Source organism: Eptesicus fuscus, chromosome 16, assembly GCF_027574615.1.
Source record: "Eptesicus fuscus isolate TK198812 chromosome 16, DD_ASM_mEF_20220401, whole genome shotgun sequence".
Lineage (NCBI taxonomy): Eukaryota > Metazoa > Chordata > Mammalia > Chiroptera > Vespertilionidae > Eptesicus > Eptesicus fuscus.
In genome coordinates this window covers 4476897-4502350 of record NC_072488.1, presented here as the reverse complement: position 1 = coordinate 4502350, position 25454 = coordinate 4476897, and the positions used below count along the sequence as shown (strand labels likewise).

Below are 25454 nucleotides of genomic sequence, written 5' to 3'. Positions count from 1 at the left end.
ATTAAATGGATCATAGACTGCTTTTTTCATTTTGCACAGAGTTAGTGCTTGCAGGCTGGGCTGAGATCTCACCTGGTTTGGGCTGTGTGACTGTTTTAGAAAATTGCACTCAAGGATTGGTAACCAGCATTGCAAATTAAATTCATATGCCCTGCTAAATGTAAGGCAGGCCTCTTTAAATATATATATTTGTATTTTGTCATCTGAACATCACATCACTGTCACTCAATCTGTAGCCAACATGCCATCTGGGGGGTCCCAGCGAGACCCTGGGGGATTGTCTACGTCAGCTCCTACTGATAATTTTGTCAAGTGCTCCTTCCAGTGACTTGCAGATTCGAAGACTGAGACTCTTCCTGGAGGTGGGGTTTGCGTTCTATTTAGCAAGAATCCTTGGGTCTCAGCGAGGGCTGCCGAGGAAGTTTTGATGCCCGGGTGGAGAGGGGCCACTCCCCTCACTCCCCATGGGTTTCCTGCAAGCACCCAGCTGTTAGTTGGCAGGGGCTCTGGGCTGGGCACTTGGTGGTGGAGATCAGCGGGCTGTGGTCCAGGTGTGGCAGGAAAAGGTGTCACGGGTAAGTTCAGCGGCACTTGTGTCAGGGATCAGGGAAGAGCTAGAACCCCTTTCCTCTCAACCTGGGGACACATGGGTGGAGGTGTATTTGACACCGGCCATTTTCCCAGCCTCGGAGCAGGAGGCCCCGGGCTCTGTGTGGCTGGAAAACCGGTGTGTGAGTACACACCTGGTCCAGAAAGCCTGCCAGGAAAACCCATTTGGGAAGGAAATGACTGACAGGGAGCTGGAGCATTTGACAGTTCCCAGAGGGGATTTTCCCTCTTCCCCTGCATTTTGCTCTGAACACTTTCAAATGTGCATAAAGCAGAGACAGTTCTGCAGTGAACTCCCGTGTACCTTCCACCAAGCTTCGCCAGTTACCGTTTTACTGTCCTCCTCAGCGCACCACTATGCCCGCTGCCCGGCTGTCAGCTAGGCTCGGATTATACAATGGCCTAACTTCTAGTCCGAGTGAGACACAGTTAGGCAGGGAAATGTGGAAAAATATCATGTGGTCTGTTCCCGAAGTCCATTGTCACTTGCTCTGGATCATGCACAGTGTTCCCCTCCATCAGCCGGCCAGGAGGACCTGTGTCCTCTAAACACAGGTCCTCCCTGCGCTCGCTCCTCCGCCCAGACGAGCGAGCGGCCTGGGTCCTTGTCACACCCCTGCGCAGGACACGCTGTTGGCAGCCTACGCGCCTTCATTAAGCTGTGACATTTGCCGGTTGTCACTTACGTTTTTGTGTAGGAAAGCTGTTAATGGTCGGGATGTTTTACGATATTGTATAATCAAAGCAAGTGGCTGCTGCTCTTCTGCGGGCTGTGACGAAGAGGGGTGTTCCTGGCAGGAACAAAGCCATGTCACCATCACGGTAGTAATCAAGATTCGTCCTGGATTTGTACTCAGAAAGCTCTTTTGTGGCTCTGATTGTTAGTACATATAAGGCCACCTTCCCCATTAGCTGCCACTGATATACATGATTTTATAGCGTGGCCTGGGCCTTTAAAAATCAAAGGATTCGCTTTAAGGAACCATCCTCATTGATCTATTTGCACTCAGACTTTGCAGCTACACCAACAGGATTTCCCTGTGTCTGAGTAACAAACAGCACCATTTGTCTGAGTTAAGGCAAGGTGACCATTGGACATGGTTTCATGTGGTCTGTATTTAGATGGGGCTGCATAGACTTTCATCAAGTGTCTCAGGGAGTCCTCTGAAGCCAGTTGTCTGTTGAAAACGTATGGGACTGAAAACATGGTACTCAGTAACTGAGCAGGCCATACGGATCCTCAAGTAAACTAATGCATCCCCCTGTGCTCAGTTCTCTTGCAGCTAGCAAGCGACGCTTTACCTAACGACATGACCTTGGCTCTCGCTTACCTCCTGGCCCTACCGCAGGTACGTTTACCCTTCCCAAGGAAGAAGGGCCTAAAAGTGAATTAATTCAAGAGCTATTGCTCATTATAATTGCTTCTTTAACATAAACACTCGCGGTCAGTATCCAGAGAATAAATCCTACAATGTTAGCCAAAATGCTGATTTTAAATCTGCCTTTGCATGCATAGGATCTGCCTTTATCGTGCCTCCTGAATTTTAATGTTGTCATATGAAGGTGAGAGCGAGTTGATGTGATGGAAACTTTGAGTCAAAACTCGGCAGTGATGACTAGCGAGGTAATGGTTTATGATGGTCTTGATTTCCTTTCAGCTGAGTTCACGCCATCACGTTCCCTCCTAGGTGTTAGACGCTAACCAGTGCTTTGAAAAGCAGTCCCGCTCGGCTCTGTCTCTCCAGCTGGCAGCATATTACTACAGCCTGCAGATCTATGCCCGGCTGGCTCCGTGCTTCAGGGACAAGTGCCATCCTCTTTACAGGGTGAGTCCTCATGGTTTCCGCCTTTTTAAAAAGTATGTTTGTGTTGCTTTCAGGGAGGAAGGGAGAGGGAGAGAGAAAGAGAGAAACATCAGTGATGAGAGAGAATTGTTGATAGGCTGTCTCCTGCACGCCCCATACTGGGAATCGAGCCTGTAACCCAGGACGTGCCCTGACTGGGAATCAAACTGTGACCTCTGACCAGGAATCAAACTGTGACCTCCTGGTTCATAGGTCATTGCTCAACTACTGAGCCACTCTGGCCAGGCGGTTTCCACCTTCTCCTGAGCAGAGGTAAAGTTGTTCCAAAATAATGAAAGCCTGTGTTTACCGCTTTGGAGGTACCATCTGCTCTGCCCCCAGAATGCGTTCCAAGTGGCTGACAGCCTTTTTCTTTCCGGGCATCTGTAAGAGGTAGCTTCTCATGTTTGTTGTGAATGCTGAGTCTCCTCCTAACTTTTCTGCCATTTGCTTTAATTTACAAAGGTCTTAGGGAAGGCTGAAGTAGCAGGAGAGGCGGAATGCAGAACTGGTTTTTTAGTTCACTGCCAAAGGAAAGGTGGCTCTATCTAGTTCAGGAAGGCAGGCCGTGCGTGCAGTTCTCTGAGGAGTGCTGCACTTTTATCTTTAAGCCGTAAATGTGAGAACAGCAGTTGTAAGATGAAATGTTGAAATATATTCTGCCTACTTGCCACCAACCTTTGGACAACTTGTATGTTAACTTCTGAGCGAGAGCACAATTGTCAGCACTGGAAATGATCTACTTTTTGTACTGGATCATTTAAAGAGAATTACCACTTTAAGAATAAATAGATAGCCCTAGCTGGGTTGGCTCAGTGGATAGAGCATCGACCCGCAGACAGAAAGGTCTCAGTTTCGATTCCTGGTCAAGGGCATGTACTTCAGTTACAGGCTTAATCCCTGGCCCTGGTCAGGGCCCGTGTGGGAGGCAACCAACTGATGTTTCTCTCTCTCTCTGTCTCTCCCCCTCCCTTCTACTAGCTCTAAAAAAAAAAAAAAAAAAAAAAAATCAATAGAAAAATATCCTCAGATGAGGAATTAACAAAACAACAAAACAAAACAAAATAATAAAATAGATCAGACTTTTACATCCACCATGCACACAAATCCAAGGTTCAGATTTTATTAAGGCAGGACTTTCCCCCACCCCCACCCCCACCCCCCGGCCAAAGCAGACTGTGGAGAAGTAATTTCCCACGTGTGTCAAAGGCCTGGCTGCCTCTGAACCTGGGAACCTGTCGGTATGTGAAAACATCCCATTCGCGGCAACACCTGCGGCTCTGTTCATCAGTTTTCTCTACAAGAGGGGGGTGTTGGGAGCACCCACATGCAGGCTCGTCTCCCAGGGCGGCGTCCTCGCGGGCAGGTGTGGGTGGTTCTCAGACATAGTTTCATTGTGACGACCTTTCGCCAAGAAACAGGAATGCTTTCCTCTTTTTAGCCTCATGATGTGAGATACTACTTTATTCCTGGAATTTCAACCTTTTTTTTTTTTGATAGCTACTGCTGCTTTGTACAGTTACTTTATTCCATACTCTGGCGATTTTCCTTATTCCATAGCTCAGGCGTGTTTTCATGTGAAATATGAACTAGATTAAAAATTAATGAACAGTTCATTAGTACATATGTAATAATCAAATTATGTGCATGTGCTTTTATCAGGTATTTATCAGGTGACTGCTTTATGCCAGGCAGTGTTTAGGTCCTGGGAGAGCAGCAGGGAGCCGAGTGTATAAAAGCCCTCGTCCTTCCAGGACTGACATTCTATTGGGGACGAGGCACCATGAACAGAATGAGTAAATAAAGTATTTACTAAGTTAATGGTGATAGGAGCTATGGAAACAAAAAGCCGAGAAGGACAGAATGTGAGTGAGTGAGTGTGCATGTGTGTGTATGTGTGTGTGTGCGTGTGTGTGTGTGTGTGTGTGTGTCTGCCTGTCTGAAGGGTGCAGCTTAAATATGGTCAGCAAAGACCTGAGTTCAGAAGGTAGCCTTTGATAGAGACAAGACGAGAGCAGCACCAGCTTTGTTTCAGGAGAAGCCGGGACTTGGTGTGGACCTGGGTGATCTCTGGCAGGCAGGCCTGGCGGGCCATTCCCGGGAGGGGCGGGGCGTGCCTCACCCTGACCCCTGTGTCCCGTGTCAACTGCATGTGACGGGAAAGGCCTCAGTGAACGGGCCGCTCCGCCTCCCCCAGCCATGATCCTGACACCAGCTCTTCTGAAGTCCATGTTCAGCTGTTCAGAGTTCAAGTTTCTCTGAAGTTAGCATCCCTGTCACCCCTCCGGGCCCGTCTGGAATGCCTCCTCCTCCACTGTCAGCAGGTGAGCGTGAGGCTGAGCTCCGCGGAGCCCGGGTGCAGCCTCCTCCCCTCCCAGCAGGCACCCTTTGGAGCAGTTCCTGTCCGGCACCAAGAGGTGCTGACTGCTCCCCACGTGCTCTTGCTGAAGGCAGGAGCCGTCTCCACTCCCCAGCCTCCCGCTGCAGCTCCTCGGGGTCTGTGGGTCTGTGTGGAAGGTGGGGTCCTGTCCACGGCTGTGGCTGAGGACAGCCTTCGGCTGCAGTTTCGCAGTTGGAGGGCGGATCCTGGGTTTGAAGGAACGCTCCTGGCACAATAACTGGTGTTTAGGTACAGCTGAGTTTCCCATCGACACCTAATGGCTCATTATTTGGGTCTTTTCAGCATCTTCCTGTGCATAAAACAGCACCGCTGAGTGTGGAATTAAATGTGGCAAGCTCCTGATGAATCATCGTGGAAATTGAAATGAGAGTGGTTTCAATTTGTTGCCTACACATAATAGTGCTCGGCGAAGCATCGCTTGCTCTCAGCTGTCAGCCCGACTGGATTCCATTGCCACAGCCTTTCCACCCCCCGCCGTTCTGTGCTGCAGGGATGATAATTTAGGCAGATTACTAGGTTTGAATAAAAGCATCGATATAATCGGGTGCGTTTTTTCTAAGAAAAGGCCCGTGCCTCTTGACAGAAGCAGCGTCCTGAGCCCCCAGCACGGGCCCCTGGACCTCAGCGGCTCTCCTGGGTGACCTCCGAGCAGCCCGTGCCGCCCCCATTATGCTGTTTAGTGATAGAGGGATGACTGGCAGAGGCTCAGCTGGAGAAAAATGTTTCTTCTAGTCTTTGTCCTAGTTAACTTGGTTTCATGTTCAAAACACAAGGTGCGCATGGCCACGAAACTCCAGTGGTGCAAATGGTGTACAGTACAAGTCAGTGTTCCCCTTCTGTGTCTTCCAGAAGTACTTGGTGCAGAGATGTGTCTGTTTGACAGGTTTTATACAGATGTGAGTGGGCCATACACATTGTTCTGTTCCCTGTGTGCTCAGTAATATATTACGTTTATAATTATTGTAAATGCATCTTGAAGTGTGATCTTTCTAGCACTCTTTTGAAAAAGTTTCAGAAGATACAATCATAATAATGGAAGCATATTCTTTAGTTTTGTATTCTAGAGAAGCAGCCCAGCAGGGATGAAAGGCAAAGCTTTATGGTAGACCATTTCTGCAATGTGGTGTGCTTTTTTAAAGCTACCTGATTGCAAATACTGAGCATAAAATCATCTCAAGCAAATAAGAACCCTAAAGGGGAAGCACACCACCTGTTTAGAACTTCGCCAGCAATAATGCCCAGAAATGGAGACCGTTAAACCAGAATGGATTTATTACCTCTAACTAGCGAGCAGTCGATTGTCATGGAGCATTCTCTTTTCATGAATATTTATGAATCTTTCGAGTTACAGGGACTTGACCATATTCTTTAAAGAAATCATATTTTATTCACCCACTCCCCCCGAAGAACTGCATTGCCAAGTTTTGGAAAAGTAATAGGATAATTTAACTCCATGCACTTTCATTTTAAAATTCGGATGCCTTTTGATGCAGTTCGTTTCTGCAGCCGTGATGTGTTGCAGTCTCCCTTTGAATCCCGACCGTGGGTGGTTTTGAAGCTGCCTGTCAAGTCCTTCCAAAGCTTGTCAGAGGCTAAGAGCTTCAGACCCACGGTGATGCATTGCATGTGGTGGGACATGGAGGGGTCTGTCTGAATGTGTTCTGCACGGAAGCAGTGACTTAGGTGCGAGGCCAGGAGGTTGGAGTCCTTCCTTCCCGCAGGGCTGCGGCTGTGATGCTGAAGTGTGGGGTGGCATCTGTGGAGCAGGCATGGCGGCCTTGGTGGGCATCGTGGGGCTGGTAGGAGGGTGTCTGTGCAGCAGGCACAGCAGGCTCTGGTGGGCATCGTGGGGCTGGTAGGAGGGTGTCTGTGCAGCAGGCACAGCAGGCTCTAGTGGGCGTCGTGGGGCTGGTAGGACGGTGTCTGTGCAGCAGGCACAGCAGGCTCTGGTGGGCATCGTGGGGCTGGTAGGAGGGTCAGAGGAAATTCATGTGAGAGCTTTAGAAACTGTAATGTTCGCTTGGTGTGAATGAATGTATATATGAGATGAAGTGTTGGGGTGAGTTGGGGGTGCTTTGGAGTATTTTGAGAAAAGTTGTGATACACCCAGGTGTAGAATTTTTATTAAAATACTAGAGGCCCGGTGCACAAAAATTCATGCAAGAGTAGGCCTTCTCCCGCTGCCAGCACCGGCTTCCCTCCAGCACCCAGGCACCTGGGACCCAGGCTTCCCTCCTCCAGCTGCCCACAGGCACCCGGCACCCAGGCTGGCTTCCCTCCGGCCCTGGTTTGGTCAGGAAGGACGTCCAGAAGACGTCTGGTTTAATTAGCATATTACCCTTTTATTATTATAGTTTGGAAGTAAGCATGGACAGTGAAGTTCCCTGAGGAAGGGATAGGAAGAGGTGATCATGACAAGGAAACGATTTGTGTAGAGAGCTAGAGCTGACAACATCCCACCCACTCGGTCTCATTAATCTCTGTAGGGCTCCGGACAGAAGGAATTGCTTCAGCGTCACTAATGGAGAACGTGAGGCAGGGACCAGTGATCCGGGCTCTTTGACACCAGTCCCCATGTTTAGCTTCCCGTAACTCATTTTCCCTTCTCTTGGATGACTTTGTGAGTTACCTCTTCTCATTGGCATTATGTTTTAACACAAAATGTGGAAATATTGAAAATCTTCTGTACACTCAGCACATCCTTATGATCCACAAACGAGGAGACACTTAGGAACCCACCATCAAGGAATTAACAGGGTGCCCCTGGCGCCCCACTTTATGAGGATACAGTTTTAAAAGGAGGCATCTGTATGTCAAGGGATTGAACAGGAAGTGGTATTCTTGCCCACGATTCTAAAATTCTCTGTTATCACTGAAGAGGAAACAACAAAGGGCTTAGAAATACAGCTCAAATCAAATATCCGGTTGGACATCTACCTTTGTGTGTCCTCTGTGGTCACGTGTATTTACACCGTGTGAGTATATGCAGGAAAGGGATGAGAGGAAGGTCAGGTGGAGTGACAGCATCAGCCTGTCCCTAAAGTTGGTCATTGGCGACAGGACCCTAAGGCCAGGCCTCACTTACACTTGGCGGAGCTCTGTCTGCACCGGTCCCACCAAGACCCTCCCCTGCCTACAGATATGACAGGATGGTTCTGGGGGGCTTTGTGCTTGGGTCACAGCCCCGCCCTGCCACTTGCCCAGGATGGCCTCAGGCCTCCTGCCCGCCTCCTCACACCTCTGTAAACCAGGGCACCAGCAGGCACCTGTCCCCCGGGACTGCTAGCACTAAATGAGGTTCAGCTCACTTTGCCTAGCACTGTGCCTGTTCCAGCCTGAAGACTGAAGTAGTCGGTGTTTGCTCTTAAATTTTTCTTATTAAAGTGAACGGATGTGGTGTATAAAGAATAGGAAATAGAAATTATGTGCAGGGCGGCTGGACTGTTTCCACTCATTAAAGGAGAAGAGATGAAAGCAGTTTAAGCTGTGTAGGACTTTACTGACTATAATTTGTTGGTCTGAAATTGTATTTTTAACAAAGAAATTGGCTCTGAATATTTGTTGAACAAGTTGCACGGGGGTTGATAGCTGACTTTGGAGAATTAGTTTCCAAAGCCAGGCCTTTTGACTGGAGACACCCCGCCCTGGTCTTTGAGAGTAGGACTCAGTGTCTGCCTAGAAGTTGGGGATAATTCTAATGTTGACTTTTCTCAAACCCACCTGTTGGAACCCAAGATTTCTTTTATCGGTATCCCCAAGTTCTTCTTTAACAGGGTCATGAGGTAGAACAGCAGGCTAGGTTTGTAATATGAACTTGGCATTGACAAATTCCTGTGTAGCTCAAAATAATGGCTTACACATTAGAACTGCTGACAGCTTCCTATAATTTGGTACATTTCTGAGACACAAAGGCAGATTCTGGAGTTTTTCCTAATTTGCTTATATTAAAATATATACTGTGTTTTCCCAGAAATCGGGAGTGATTGAGTTAATGTTGTTCATGCTATCAGTCTCCCAGAGTAATTCTAAAATCATGGCTGAGTGTCACCCAAACCAACTTTAATATAAACAAATGTGCCCAGTTAGCCAGGTCTTTTTCTTCCCATCAGCTGTCAGCGTCGGGGTTTGTTCTGTTTGAATAATTTTCCCATTGTTAGAGCAGCTGCTGGGAATGGGAGACCAGGATCCCATTGAGCCCCAAATGGAGCAGAGGAGAAACTGGTTGGGCGCTTTCCTTGGCAGCGGGAGTGGTGGTGGTTCTAGGAAGAGGATGTTTCCCCGGCGCATCGCTGGAGAGGACGCTCTTCCCCTCGCTGTCGGGTGTTATCAGCGGGCCCCTGAGCTGCAGCCTCGTCCCTGAGAGCACGCAGAGGCCCCGGGAAAGCTGGTCCAGGCCCTGAGGACGGAGACCACTTCCAGGGCGAATTACCCGTGGTTGGGTAATGGGGACACATCCGTTGTAGGTGATGGTAGTTGGAAGGCAGGAATACATTATTTATGATAACTCTAAGTCATAAGATGGAAGAAGAGCCGAGCAGGAGCCAAGGGACCTGCTTGCAGACTCGGCCCTGTGCCCTCTCTCTGTGGTCTGCATACTGTGCCCTCTGCGGCTGTCTGCTCAGGCCCCGTTAGTGCCAGCAGCGAGAGGGCCAGCAGGTGCCCGGTAGACACGCCTTCCTATAATTTTTAAAAATATATATATATTTTTTTACTTCAGAGAGGAAGGGAGAGGGAAAAAGAGAGAGAAACATCAATGATGAGAGAGAATCATTGACCGGCTGCTCTCTGCACGCCCCGCACTGGGGATGGAGCCCGAAACCCGGGCCTGTGCCCTGACCAGGAATTGAACCATGACCTCCTGGTTCATAGGTTGACACTCAACAGCTGAGCCACTCCTGCCGGGCTTCCTGTAACTTGTTGTTGTTGTTGTTCCTCACAGGCTGATCCCAAAGAGCTAATCACGACGGTCACCAGGCACGTGACTCGACATGGACATGCAGCCTGGCCCGAGGACGTGGCCTCACTGACGGAGCAGTTGCACTACTACAACGAGCGGCTCCTGGACTTCACGCAGGCTCAGCTGCTCCGGGGCCTGCGGAAGGGGGTGGATGTGCAGCGGTTCACGGCGGACGACCAGTACAAGAGGGAGACCATCCTGGGGCTGGCGGAGTAAGGAGCCCTGCTGTCTCAGAAAGGGGGGATTTGAATGTCACAGAGCAGGTTGAGTCGGCAGGGCTCCTGACCACAGTCCTTGGTGTTGACTTTCAGGGTTGCTCTAGACAGGGCTTTCCCCTCTCTCATCCCATCATAGGAGGGGGGTGTGCTCCCCCAGTGGGAAAGGGCTGTTCTGTGGCTTGTAGGACGGTTAGCAGCATCCCTGACCTCTACTGGCATGCCAACAGCATTCTCCTCCTCTTCCCCCATTGTGACAATCAAGAATGTCTGCAGTTAAGTCAGAGAGCCCCTGAAGGACACATCGCCATCGGTTGAGAGCCACTGGCCTAGACAGTTGCAATGCACCACAGTGAGAGAGGGGCAGTCAGATTCTAGGAAGTACTTTCTAGAATGAATGACATGGAGCGTCTGAGTGAGGACTGTGCTGGCTGCTCCCCTCCCAGCCGGAGAGCAGTCCCGCTGGGCCTTTTCTGTGCTGCTCGAGGTGATGTGTTTCTCTCTCCTTCCCCTCGGCCGCCGACTCGTGAAGGACCCTGGAGGAGGACGTGTACGGCGTCGCTCTGTCCCTGGCGCAGCGCTACGGCATCTCCCGCTGGGAGGTGTACATGACCCACCTGGAGTTCTTGTTCAGCGACAGTGGGTAAGCGCACAGTCCGTGCCTAAGTTCATGTCCGTGTCTGTCTTTTCAGTCTGTTCTAGGAGAATCATGTGGGTGTAAAATAGAATCTCCCTGTGTCTTCTCAGCTACAGCAGACGAGTATCCCTGTACATTCTCTCTCTATTCATCTGGGGCACACCAATATTCTGAGAATAGCCTGTTCCTTTTTGTTTTTCAGTAAAAATAGTCCTGAGTTAGATACTTTCTAGCTCTCTATCCCTCTCCCTTCCTCTCTGTAAAAAATCAATAAAATATATTTAGAAAAAAAAAAAAGGAAGTACAGAAGGAGGTGAGAATGGGTTTCAGAGATGTTGGGGGGTGAACTAGATGGTGCTTAATACATTGATTAGTAAACACCAACTAGATATGGAGGTGCATGGAAAGGGAGAGGTGAGGAGTCATTTCCAGGCTTCCACTGGGTCTGCCTGTTGGATGGTGACGTCCCTCAGGGAGACAGGGAATAGCAGTTAAAGACAAGGTATTTGGGGCGGGGGTGTTGAAGAAAAGGCAATGGAATGGAGAAGTTAAAAGGCAATGGAATGGAGAAGTTAGACACATTGAAATGCCTAAGGGCAATGGTCGGGTAGGCCGTGGCCCTCATTTGGAGTCACAGGCACACAGGTGACACACGAGCCGCGTTGTGGACATGCTTGGGGTACTATAGGCCGAGAATCGGGGACAGACTGAAGCAGACCCTGAGGGCTGTGCACAGCGGAGCTGGAGGAAGAGCTGGAGGAAGAGCTGCCGGCGGCAGGGCCAGCAGCAGAGGGTGTGGGAGGAGAAGCGGGACTCGCAACGGGGCAGCTCTGGGAAGACAGGTTCGAGAGGGGAGGCAGAGCCTGCCAAGCAGTCCAGAAGCACTTAAACTTGGCATCGCTAATTTTTGTTAATTATTTTGAAATTTTAGCATCTACATTTTAAGTATTTATGAAACTGCTACATGGGTGATAGTGTTATCTACAATAAATACTGAACTTATCAGTTTTGATGCACAGTAATATGTTCAAATACATGTTTCTTATGATGTATGTGTGTGTGTGTGTGTGTGTGTGTGTATGTATGCACATTTAAAAATACCTTGGCATTTTATTAAACATCCTTTCATTGAATGTTACTTAAAACATAAGTACAAACAGGATGCTTCCCTGGTGTCTTAATATATTATAAATTATCAGGCATTAAATAACATGGGAGACTGTTCAGGGCAGGTCATTAGACCTGACCGCGGTGATTTTGCAGCCGCCAGGGGTTACAAGAGCGGGAGATCATTGCCTCCTGGTGCCGGTGCTTGTGAGTGACAAACGCAAACAGCTCCTCCTGATTTAGCCAGTGGTGTTTGCTGCTCCCCCAGCCGTTTGCCTTGCTGTTCAATCAAACTTGGTAGCACAGGTATTAGACATCAGCCTTGTTAATACCATAGAAATGGCCCAGCATTTATTTGTCGAGTCAATGCTAATGGGAAGTTAATAGGTCAGAGTCACAAGAAAATTGATGCTATTTGCCTTAGGTTTCGTTCTACTGCTCCTTTCAAAAGACTCCCGCCCCAAAAGTTGATTTTTCTTAATTTTACGTTCTCCTTCCTCTTGATTGAATTTGGAGGTAGGCCCTGCGTCAGCGCGTGGACACGTGTGCGCACTCAGACGGGCTCTGGGGAGGCGGCCGTCTTCCGTACAGGTGGCTGGACACCTCCTCACTGTGTCTCCCCAGCTGTGTCCCTGCCCGAGGCAGTTCAGTTCTCTCAAACCCATTTCCCGTGATTCTGAGTACGGTGTGATGAAAACTAAGAGGCTTCATCGTAGAAATCAAACCCCCAGGACCTGACACCTGATCGGTGCTTAATTAATGGCAGCTGTTCCTGGAATTTCACTTCTGCAGAAGGACAATTCTCATAAACACCCACATTGAGTTCTTTTTGTTATTATTCTTAATTTTTTCTCTTTTTTTATTTCTTTTTTTCTAAACTGCTGTGATGGCTTTAAGTGGCCACATGGCAGACACTGGCTCGCTCAGCCTCTTGGTTCTACTGGGGCGAGTTCAGCTCCCCGACGGAGGCTGACCTATCACCATTGCCAGTTTAGCGGCCAACCCCATCTCTGGGCTGTTGCGGACACATCGGTGGCACTTAGAGACGACGTTAGCTGCCAGCATGCATGTGGCCTCGTGGTGAGGACATGGGCTTTGGAGTGAGACCACAGTTCCCACAACTGCCCATAACCCCAACTGTGCAGCACTGAGCATCTCCTATCCCCCCGAGTCACTGTTTTCTCAGTTATCAGGACTGTTATCCTTACCCTAGAACAGGAGTGGGGAATGCCTGGCCCGCAGGCCATGTAAGGCCCTTGAAATCATTTGGTCTGTCCCTGGAAATAAAATTCAGGCTCAGGAAAAATCCAAGTTAGCGTAGGAAGGTTGAATGTCGATATACGGGTCACAGGTCTCACACGGTTGTTAAAATTGGGCAGTGTATTTGGTTTAGATCTTTCTTTTGGCCTACGGGGAAAAGAGAACCAAGATTATGATTTGTATTGTGCCTAAGACAAAAGCTACCAGTCCTGAAAATGGAAGCTAATTACCGCCTTTACCCAAATGGAAGCGATTCCGTCCATGTACCTGCAGCCTTCCTTTTCATGCCGTGATCCTTCAGGCCCCCCTCACCCCAGCAAAGACTCCTGGCAGTGGCACAAAACATCTGCAAGACCCATTTTAGTGTTTCCGTCCCGGGAAAGTGCTCAGGCTTGGAGTCCTGCACACCTGGGTTCGCACCTGGCTCTGTGACCTGCTCGGTGAAGCAGGCCAGGTGTGCAGGTCTGTCCTGGGGGCTGTTAGCCTTGTGTCGCTCACCTGACTTCCGAACCATGGTTTTCCAAGTCAGGACACCAGCCCTGTCTGCTTTGTGAGACGTAAGTGAGGTGACATGGTGCTCAGTGGGTAAGTGCTCGGTAAATAATGCTACGCCTCTTTCGGTGCTGTGGTGTCTCCTAAAATATTTTGTTAAAGAGAGGATATGAGACTATAAACCGGTCAGAATCAACATTTTATGAGAAATTACAAGGCTTCAGGGCCAGGGCGTCCTACGGCAGAGGAGACGCAGCCTGTTCTCGGGGCTGTCCTTGCCACCACCCTGCTCACACCAGACGCTCCGCAAAGGGCCCACCGACTGTTCCTGCGACAGGGAATCGACTGCGACACTCATTCGTGATCCTCCCAGCAGCTGTCTAGGTGACCTTGAAAGTTAAATTCTGTTTTTTGTTTCATAAACACACGTGTCCAGAATGCTGGCCAAATGGAACAATGCCATGTTGTTTGCCCACCTTTCCCTGCGTAGCCACATGCCCAGCTGCCAGGCGGTCTCGCGGGTCAGACCTGCCCCATCAGCTTCATTCCCAGGCCGTGATGGGTGCGTGTCTGCCTAGTTTCCCGCACGTCTGAGTCCTCGAAACTAAGCGGGTAGACTTGTCTCCTTCCAGGAATTGTGGTGGAGGCCTGTTCACCCCTGATCGAGGTTATTAATTTGGATTCATAGAGCTTCAAACTCTTAGGATTAGACTTGGGGAAATGCCTAGGAGAGACTGCATCTGAATGGTGAACTCCTCTCCAGTCCTTCCCAGCAGCCCTGTCTCTCTCCCTGTCTCCCTCCTCCCTCTTCTCCCCTCCTAAGTGCTGCTTTACTCAACAAATGGAACCGAATTATCACTCCATCTCAGCCTGGGTGAAGAAATAATGCATTTAAATAAACTTGTTTTCCTACACAAATATGAGGCCTTTCAGTACATGCTGTTCTTGAATTACGTTTTTGGGTGATTGACAGCTTAAAGCCATCACAGAACACGCTGACCGTGGACTTAGCACTAACCATTTATTCCTTGTGCTTTGAGTGTAACTACTGCTGATTTCTTCCTGCAGTTAATCTCTGGAAGTTAAGTATGCATTATATAAATGTATAAGCTGCTGTTAGAGCTAAATCTTGGTTCAAGAAAAAGCCTTAAACAGTTTCTAAGGGTGATCATTAATTTGATTAGTGAAAAGTCCCCGGCGGTTTCCTGGTATTTCTTCCTACTCTCTTGAATGTGGGTTCTTTGGAATTGTTTTCTAAGTGGAGATTTCATTTTTTTTTCCAAAGGGGAGATAACAGCTTCTTTCAGGGGAAGCTGTTGAATGGGTTATTGATTGCTGGCATCTATAAAAGATCTTAGCACGTTGTAATTTACTGAGGAGGGAGGTTCTGGTATTTATCATGTGTCAGTAAAGGTATCCCGGTATCTCTCTTGACAAGATAATTAGGTAAAATTGCACATCGGGCAAACTGAATTGTGGGCGCAGAAGAATACGTGGGTGGGCGAGAAAGTAAAGTTGATGGAGAGAGACGGTGATCAGAATCAAGTCGAACACAAAGGAAGTCAAGCTGTTGTGGTTTAGTCACTGTCCGTCCACTTTGTAGACGAGTCTGTGTTGAATGCTTGTCTCTGAGGGTCATTAGGAAAGCAGTGTGACAGGAGAACTCATTGACTATTGCTCTTGGAGCGAGAGCGAAGGCCTGGGTTATACAAAGATTCGGCTTTTGAAATGGTTGCGATGCGGGCACAAGGCCTTATCAGTCCATGGCTGTGTGGCGGTAAGGTGAACAAAGCCACACGAGTCCAGGCCGATCTGACGGTGGTCTTAGGAATCACTTAACCCCTCTGATCGCTGTCTGTTGGTTGGTAGTTACTTCGATTTAACTGGCCCAGCAACCAGCACAGTAAGCGCAAGCTTTCCCCGTCTCCATTGGCACGTGGTTCTGCCTGCAAAGCTCCATCGAAACAACTCAGCTCGGTGGTGTGACGTGGTGTAGTATCTACTTCTTCACGCCATTGTGTTCAGACTTCACTTAGCAAATTAAGAAGGGAATCAAATCCTGTGAGGCGCTTTCATGTTCTGCTGTGTACACAGTGTCTTTCTCAGACGACACTGTGTGTTTTGAATAGTGAGAGTGTCAAGAATTTTTTCTGACCTGCCACCCACTCCCCTCCCCGTGTCTTGTACAGGCCTGTGCTTTCTTGTCTGGAAGCGTTGTTCCTGTTTTTTCACTCCATTCCTTTCTCTGGTGCCCAGCTCAGGTGCTCCTGTCACTAAACCTTCTCTTATCATCGCTATCGGCTGTTTCTGAAGTTAAAGCTTGAGTGGCCCTGCTCTTGATTGGAGTATAATTGCCTGCATTTGTCAGCCCATCCTCTTAGTTTGCACTGTTGTTCAGTGCTGGGTATTTATAACAACGAGGTTTGCAAACTGCTGGGTGAGAGCTTGATGGAAACCTTTGTGCCCTGGAGGACACCCAGGTTTTGTGCATCCACTCATCTGTGTGGCACAGGCATCGGATGTGTCCTTTGTACCACACACTGGCGCTCGGCCCTGAGAAACTGAAGATAAAGGAGCTGTGTATTGTCTTTGTCACCAAGTGGTGCACCACCTAGCGAGGGGACAGACTCGGTCCGACAGTTGAAGAGTCTGTGAGTGCTGGATGGAAGCCATCAGAGGAGGCAGACAGGAGACCTTTATAGACCAGGGACATTTCTATAGCTCAGGATATTTTTGTAAATGTTTGAATCTGGTCTTAATGGAAAAGTAGCATTTCTCTTGAAGTGAAAGGTCAAAGAGCATTTTAAAATTACTTGCTATTTGGACTTTATCGTTTGGAGCTGTCATCCTAAGTATTACCACTGCTCATAAGAATTGTAAGACAGAATTTGGGTTCACCTTCTCTGTATAAACCAAAAACCTGTCTTGGCACTTTCTAAAGGTGGGAATTCCAGTGAAAAGGGAGTCACGTTTCCCGGAGTTGCTCTGAAACCAGGTGCCACCTGACTTCGCTGGGTACTGCCGAGTCGCGTTCACTGCGCCAGGCACTCCCCCGGGGAGGCCGCTGCCTCACTGACCTGGGCGTGGGACCCCCACGGCTGGGCTCTGGGCTCTGGGCTCTGGGCTCTGGGCGGGAGAAACACAAGACCAGCAGTAAGCCCTCCTCTCACCCCCAAAATACACACTGACCAGCCAAACACAGCTCCGTAACCTTTTTTCCTGACAGTTGAACATTAGAGAACATTTTTATTATATTGTAAAGACATCTAAGTCAAGATGAAAGTAATAAGATGTTTTTATTTAAGTGGCATTCGTGACGACAGCTAATTCAAGTGAAAGTGAAAGTACCCATTTTTGCTGATTTTAATTGCATTTGAGCATCGTATCAAATTTGGGTCTATCCAGTAGCAAGATAAGGCTCTTGGATGTCACACGCAGGCCTAAAAGTTGGGGTTGTTTCCTCCCCTCATGGCTTCCTAAGTCCCTGAAATAATAAGGTTGTTTACGTTTCTGTAATGCAGCTCCGATGTTACATTTGTCTTGTGACATGAATAAATAATGCCGAGTGGCAGCCGGCAGATGTGGGTTCATTCCCGGCTGTAAGCACTGGGCACCTCTCCGAGCTGCAGGCATGTGAACAATGCCTGCAGGGACGCTGTAGCCCCGCGGGAGAGCACATGAACATCGCATTGAGCGATGGAGGCATTCAACACGCGTGTTTTCCTTTATGGAAACCACCTGCATCTTGGTGGCTCACCGTCTCTGGTTAGGCAGGAGGAAGGGGCTTGTAAGAGGTAGCCTTTCCTGCCCGGCTGGCGTGGCTCTGTGGTTGAGCATTGACCTCTGAACCAGGAGGTCACAGTTCAGTGCCTGGTCAGGGCACATGCCCAGGTTGTGGGCTCCATCCCCAGTGTGGGCCATGCAGGATACACGAAATTCGTGCAAGAGTAGGCCTTCCTGGCTGCTGGCACCTAGGACCCGGGCTTCCCTCTGGCCACTGGCAGGCACCTGGGACCCCGGCTTCCCTCGCAGCCCCGGCTTCATCCAGAAGGTTGTCTGGAAGGACATCCGGTCTAATTAGCATATTATGTTTTTATTATTATAGATTTATTATTATGGATGTTTCTATCTCTTTTTCCCTCTCCCTTCCTCTCTGAAATCAATAAAAACATATTTAAAAAAAGAAATAGCCTTTCCTCCCAAATTAAAAAAAAAATCTTGTTTAATAAAGGAACCAAATTTTAACATAATTTCTTCGTCTCTTAATTTCAGTTTGTCCACAGTAGAAATAGAAAATCGAGCCCAAACCCTTCATCTCTTTGAGACTTTGAAGACAGACCCCGAAGCCTTTCACAAGCACATGGTCAAGTACATCTACCCCACCATCGGGGGCATGGACCACGAGAGGCTGCTGTATTATTTCACCCTTCTGGAAGGCTGGGGCTGCGCAGATCTGGGGAAGTATGCCATTAAACCGGAAACCCACATTCGGCTGCTGAAGAAGTTCAAGGTGGTTGCATCAGGTAAGATGATCATTTTCCAGCTTGAATTCATTTAAAAAATAAAAATAAAAGTAAATACACACACACACACACACACACACACACACCCACTATTACCTGGTAATAGTCAAAATATATATATATATATATTTATACATATATATATATATATATATATATATAGAGAGAGAGGAGAGAGAGAGAGAGAGAGAGAGAGAGAGAGGAGAGAAAGAGATCGACATTGATTTGTTCTACTTATTCAGTCATTCATTGGTGATTGTTATAGTATGTGCCCTGACCCTAGATCGAACCCGCAACCTTGGTGTATCAGGGCAGTGCTCTAACCAACTGAGGAACACGGCCATTTTTGAAATTAAATTTAGGGATTAATGTTCTGTACACAATCATGTCCATGTCCCATGGCTGGCATAGATCTGAAACCATAGGATTTTGATGCTAATTGTCTTTTGTTATTGTATTTTCAACTCCTTCACTCACAGTTGGGGGGAATTACCTTCCAGAGAAACCAAGAAACCTATTGAAAGTCACAGTGACTGATAGACCTGATACTAAAATCTAAAGTTTTTACTCCAGAGGTGTGTTTGTTTTTTTTCCTACTCCCATTGGTTATATTTTACCAGAGGCCTGGTGCACGAAATTCGTGCATTTGGGCGGGGAGGGGGGGTGTCCCTCAGCCCGGCCTGCACCCTCTCACAGTCCGGGAGCCCTCGGGGGATGTCCTGGGAGCGGACCTAAGCCGGCAGTTGGACATCCTTAGCGCTGCTGTGAAGGCCGGAGAGGCTCCTGCCACTGCGCTCGCCAGCCATGAGCCCGACTTCTGGTTGAGCGGCACTCCCCCTGTGGGCATGCACTGACCACCAGGGGGCAGCTCCTGCATTGAGCATCTGCCCCCTGGTGGTCAGTGCACATCACAGTGACTGGTCGTTCCGCCATTTGGTCGATTTGCATATTAGCCTTTTATTATATAGGATTTATACAGGACAAGACTGAGACACTTTACAGTAGGCATTTGGCAGAATTACACCTGAGTGGAGCCTATATGTTTAAAGCTTATGTGGAGACTATTAAAGTAAGAGCCTTTGAATCTGAAAAATTGTGGAAATCTTTAGAATGGTGTCTACGTGTCTTCACGCTCATAACGAAGACATTAGACATACTAACACCCCTCATATCTCTGTGGTACTTTATAATTTGCAAGGCACTTTCAAGTCTATATTTATTTAATATTCAGGACAATTATGAGAATTTCCTTCAGCGTATCAGTGTAAAGTTTACTGAGTAACCAAATTAGACATGGAGTAGACACAGAGGACAAGGGGTGCAATTCATGTCAGCCCTCAAGTCCTTGATGAGATGCCAGGTGAATACACATGAATCCATGCGGTTTGGTGTGGGCACTGGTTGGGAAAACAGGGCCACGGAGGGATGGCAGGAGCCAGGAGGTCCGGCATCTCCAGTGGCTGGAGAGGAGGCGGAGGCTCACGGAAGTGAGCAGCTTGTCTGTGATTGCAGAGTTGATCAAATTGCAGGCTGGGACTGGAACTCAGATCTTCTGGTCTGTCTCAGGGACGACTGAACGATCTGCTACACCTACACTGGCCGATGAGTGTGCACTCAGCCACGCAGGGGCTGGGCGTGTGTGCGACGCCTCTGCATGGTGCTGGAGAGGACTACTCTCTCTCCCTCTCTTTCCAACAGGACTGGACTACAAAAAACTGACCGAGGAAGGCACGAGCCCTCTGGACGCACTGCAGCCAGTTCTTTCAAGTCAGAATATCTTATCGATTTCCAAGCTCGTTCCCAGAATCCCGGGCAAGGACGGACGGATGCTGTCGCCGAGCTCCCTGTACACCCTCTGGTTACAGAAGTTGTTCTGGACCGGAGACCCCCAGCTCATTAAAGAAGCCCCGGCGTCCCCGCCCGAGTGGCTGCGCGCCTTCGAGGTCTGCACCAAGTACTTGGATCGCCTGCACCCGGGGGACCTCATCACTGTGCTGGATGCCATTACGTTCTCTCCGGAAGCTGTGACCAAGGTAACCAAGAGGCCGCTTAGAGTAGACGGGGCGTGTTAGGAGGCATGAAAGCTGCTCTTGCGTTGGGTAGATTTTGTTTTTATTTCCTTCCTGGAAATGGGGAAGAGTCACAGTTCAGATGTGCTCTAGCTTTCACAACATGGCATTTCCTAGTGAAGACCGCCTCCCGCTCTCTCCAGTGGACAGGTGGGCAGAGCCTCCAGCGCCCAGCCCGCCTTGCAGGCATCCGTAGCAGGCGAGCAACTTCGCTGTGGCTGACGTGAGCCCTGAGGGAATTCCCCATGAATCCCACGGAGTAGACGACTTGGTGATAGAATTATCTGTGGGAGTCGGGGTTGCATTTTCCAGTGTCTACTCCAGGCTCAGGGCTGAGCCCTTTAACTGGACCCTAGTTCCTGCTCTAGATCCCTAAGCAACGTGTAGTTTCCCTCCGAACAGGTAACGTGGGCCGTTGTCTTTCCTTCTTGCCCCCTCGCCCCGACCTCACGGTTAGACAGCGGTACATCTCTCACTCCATGACCTCTCCTACAGACTCTCCGCCTCTGTCTCGCTCTGAGTGTGCTCTCGCGCAGCCTCTTTTTATCTTCTCTGGCCTGTCTGTGCCGCTGGCTGTCTCATCCCCCAAGTTGGCAAGCCCGCCTGGTACTCTACCCCAGGAATTGTTGTTATAGCTAATGTTATCCTGAAGACGGAGTAGAAAGGCTAAGAGTTCAAGTCATTCGTTTGGAAGCTGGCACAAGCACAGGTTCAAACATCTCTGGGGAAGCCTACTTTTAACTAACTTGCTGGAATCATGGTTGTGGATAACCAATGACCTCGTTCTCTTATTAGTGTAATCGTTTTAAATTTACAGCCACTACTGTAAGAAGAAGATAATCAATTTTTTGTTTTTGTTTTTTTTTTTTAAGAAAGAAAATAAGGATAATTTTAAAGTGATCCTATCTAATAAAAGGCTGCTATGCAAATTGTCCCCTAGGGCGGGAGTTCGACTGACCAGGAGTTCAGCCGGGGGTGGGGCTGCTGGCCAACCTTCCGAGGCCTCTCCCCTCGGTTGGCCCTGCTCCCGAGTCAGGTAACCCGGCTTTGAGCTTTGAACCTGCCACTTAGGGCTCTGTGGTTTAGCCTCAGGAATCTCTGTTTGGCTTTCTGCCTCCTGGAGGCAGAGGCTGTGGCTGAGTTATCTGTGAACTTACGTAATAGTATTACTCTGGTTTTAATAGGCGAGTTCAACCAAAGTCATCTGGTAACAGGAGCCACAATTTACACTCAGCAAGGCTTCTTCCAGGGCCTCTGCTCTAACCCCGGAACTGCACTGGAGCGAGCAGTCAGGAGCCATTCTAGGAACTGGGGGAGCGGAGGACCAGGCGTCCCGAGCATCTTCATTCCAAACGGAGCGCCTGTCCTGGGGTGCGTCCGGCAGGGCTGAGCCTGAATGAGGAAGGCCAGGCAGGATCCGGGCGATGTGGGGGACAAGACAGGAGTCCAGCACACATTGGTTTTGGATCTGCAGGACCGGGAAGAGGCTGGAAGTCCATTAGCAATGCAGGATGAATACGCTGGAGGGGGCGACCTGGGGCCTGGCTGCAGGGGTGAGGCAGGAACAGACGGGGAAGGTGGAGTGTTAGGGCCTTCGCTCCCCTCAGGCTGAAGGCGTTTTAACTGTTTTATGTGAGGGCGGGAACAGCAGCATGACCAGCCAAGGCCATGTGCTAACTGCGGACGTGTGTGGAGGTGGACAGACGGTTCCAGACTTCCAACAGCAATCATTTACTCACAATTCAGTGTAAGAATTGGATGTAGAGTCCACTTAGGTTTTGAGTTGTTGTGCTGTTTTACTGTCATGATTTTAAGTTACAGCACATTCTCATGACCTTAGTTTCTTAACCTTGTACCTGTCAGATGAACTGCAGGTGTTCGTGAGCATCAGGGCTGAGCCAGTGCGGGCCGAGTCCGTGGATTCTGGCTTGTCCTTCTCTTAGCGCAGCTGGTTTCATCCTCGGCAAGAGGTGCTGCTGTCAACGGTCCCAGGAGGTGGTTTTCTGCTGCTGCATCAGGTTCAGCTGTAGAAAAGTGAGGCAGAGACATTGAAATCAATTTCATATCTTTGTATTTCCCCTCGTTTGATTAATTGGCAAGCTGTTTCAGTTGTCATCCAGAGAGGAAAAGGATAAAGTTTCGATACAGTGCAATTTGAAATCGCACAGTGCTGTTCTGCAGAGAAAGAGAGAGAGAGAGAGAGAGAGAGAGAGAGAGAGAGAGAGAATAAAATTCAAACTGCAGAGCAGCCGCACATGTCCGAGGACACATTTGGAAAAGGAAATGCAGCTGGATTTGGCCAAATTTGCAAAACACCAGATGTTCCCACAGCTTGCGCAGGATGTTAGAAATGTAAAGTAAGTGAATATACTACACGTATGTAGTGTACAATTTTCAAATGTATACGCATGCTGGGCCCAGAACCAAACTTCGGAAGGAACCGGTGAGCTAGTCCCAGAGTGCGTAACAAGAAGAGCAAGCTCAGAGGCCAGAATTGAGAGGGGCAGGGCCCAGAGCCTGAGTGTAGTACCTCTTCCGGGATAAAATGAACCAGGAAGGCTCTTTGCCCTCATGGTAGTGCTCATTCACTTCCTGTTTGCATTTGCGATTTCGTAGAACTTCTGGGGGAAATAGTCACAGTGTGGCATTATGTCCCGTAGGCAGAGGTGGAATTTGCATGACGTTGGAGGTGATGGATATACAGAAGGAAAAGAATACAAATGTGGGAAGTGCATTTGCTCCAATTCTAAATAGTTTCTTTTGGTTCCGTCTGGTTAGAGTTGCTTTTTCAATTCAGTAATTAGAAACATTTTTGTAGAAGGTACAGAGAACAAGTTAGTGGGTTAGAAATCCAGGAAAATGGTCAAAGAAGCTGAAATGCAAGTCCAGCACTGCTGGTGTGGCTCAGCCACGGGCGTTTGTACAGGAGGAGCTGTGTGTAACCTCAGCCTTCGCGTTTTAAACTTCCCACTCCCTTTCCGTTGCTGGTATAGCTACGTGAGAAGTAAGGGCATGGAAAGTACCCCTCTCGCTTATTAAATGCTCCCCAGAAGTTTGCGGGGATCCTTCTTTGAAAACCCCAGGTAATGACAGAGTTAGCAGAGGCCTTCTCGGATCCTGCCCGGAGCTCATCCTGGATCGGACAGGCATTTGCCGCCCTCACCCCACCCGCACGCACCCTCTGTCTCAGCTCCCACCGTTTCTGGTGGGAGGACCTGTCCCCTTTGGATTAGAGCAGAAAATCACTTGAGAGCCTCGTGTCTAGAGTGACCTCTGGCCTTTAAGCATCATTTCTATTGGCATCTATATATATATGGCATCTTTCTTCGGGCTCCTTACTGTTTCCACTTTTTGGTCCTGCCTTCTGGAGCTCTGGAAACAGCATCAGGAAATCTGTGTTTCATACGATGACAGTTCAGATTCTTGATATAAGCTGCTGTTTTCTCCCTTATCCCCTTAGCCAGACTATGTGACATGAAGCTCTGGAAGAATACATTGATCTTAAAAACTGGGGTATGACTTCAACACCCAACTTAATAAGCTCAAGAATCATTCAGAGGGCCGCGTTGTCGCTGTACCTTTAGGGTCTTCACGGTGCTGAGATGGCCTTTTAACTGAGGATGCAGCACGTTTTCACCGTAATGGGCAGTCGGTGTCCGAAACGTGTGTAAGCATGGTTAGATAGTGCACATATCCTAACCACGTGACAACATACCTGACTCTCCCATGCATCGATCAAATGCATGTTATGTAGATTCAGATTAAATCTCTTAAGTATTTAGGCATCAGTTATGTGCCACCTATAATATTAATTGCCATTGGTGACATTAAGATGCAAAAGACATTTCTCTAAAAGATGTAAAGTTTTTAATATGGAGAATTTTAATGAAATTAGAAATTCTTTGACTGTAGGGCTGGTGCCTTTATCTCTAATGTTCTGTTTCCTAGTACAGCATAAGCAGGAAGTCCTTGAGTGGGTGTTTAAATAATTATTATCACAGCTTGGTGATTCCTAAACCTTTAGATCTTCGGATGCCTGGACGTTCTTAAAAATTACTGAGGACCCTAAGGAACTTTTGTTTATCAAGTTTATATTCATTGATAGTTATCATATTAGAAATTAAAACCAAAAAGTAATTTAGAAGAATTTGTTTAATTCATTTAAAACTACCAATAATAGACATGAATAGGTGGACATGAATAGCATATTTTTATGGGAAATAACTATACTTCCAAAAGAAAAATAATGGATGAAATGTCAACATCATCCTACATTTCTGTGTCTGGCTTCATAGGACACTTCTTTGTCATTTTGGTTGAAGTAAGTGAAGGAAATCCAGCAATGAGGCCTGAGACAGGGAGTGCTGTAATGAACTATAATTTCAGGGATTCTTCGATAGTGACTGAAACTCAGCAAGCGATGGAGCTTAAGGCTAGTAATGTGGAGTCGGAAGCCATGTCACGAACTTTGCACTCTGCTCACATCAAAACTGTTGGTTTAGATTAGCGATTGCCAACTGTTTTCATCTCATGGCACATGGACTAACTACTAAAATTCTGCGGCACACCAAAAAATATATTCTATTTTTTGCTGATCTGACAGAAACACACACAAACAAGTATAATTTTGACTCATTTATACCAGACAGCTACTGTTGTGTTGGCTGTTGTCATTTTTTTATGTGACAGTCTGAGGGAGAAGAGGTCAGTGCCCCGGACTCCATAGGCAGGCACTGCATGTCTTAAACATTCTTGCAGCACACGGTTTGAAAACCGCTGGTCTAGATGACAGTTCGACTCGATCTTGCACCCAGGTCTGGTTTGGAATAGAATCCATTGGGCATTTGCAAAAGAGGGACCTGCTGAGTTACCGAGAGCACCCCAATGCTGACATACTGCTTTATGTAATATGAGCAAAGCATGCGCATGAGTGTGAGCCCCCTGTCTCAGCAGATGAGTCTTTAAGTATCAGGAAGCTGTCAAGCTCACAATGGTGGGCACAAGTTTACCAGAATTCTAATTTTTCACCTGAGAGCTCAGATTTTGTCATTGGCAATAAATATAATGAGCTGTTTCTATTGAAGTGACAGGCTCACTCTGTTCACTTGGAGGACTGTCTGCCAGATGCCCAAGTCGGAGGAAGCGCCAATTCTGTCTATTCCTTGCTCTCTCAGGCAGACCTGGGGCCGCTGCAGAGAGCAGTGACATCAGCTCCAACCCCGCCAGGCCCATGCCTTTTCTGCTCGCGCCCCGCACGCAGCAAAGCGCTCTAGGAGTAAATCTCCGTTCTTCCCACGGGATATTGAAAACATGTGCCCTCAGTGGTTGAGATTTGGTAAA

The 25454-nt window shown here is 48.3% G+C and overlaps 1 protein-coding gene across 1 annotated transcript in view; it reads left to right on the top strand.

The window, feature by feature from the left end:
- The window catches only part of NBAS (NBAS subunit of NRZ tethering complex), a 197573-nt gene that overhangs the window by 130330 nt on the left and 41789 nt on the right, over positions 1-25454 (top strand). Inside the window, exons 39-44 of the mRNA XM_028140372.2 lie at positions 1882-1958; positions 2298-2435; positions 9794-10023; positions 10559-10669; positions 17795-18045; positions 19744-20078. Of these exons, the coding sequence (XP_027996173.2) occupies positions 1882-1958; positions 2298-2435; positions 9794-10023; positions 10559-10669; positions 17795-18045; positions 19744-20078 (1142 nt within the window). The remainder of the gene's footprint in view (positions 1-1881; positions 1959-2297; positions 2436-9793; positions 10024-10558; positions 10670-17794; positions 18046-19743; positions 20079-25454) is intronic.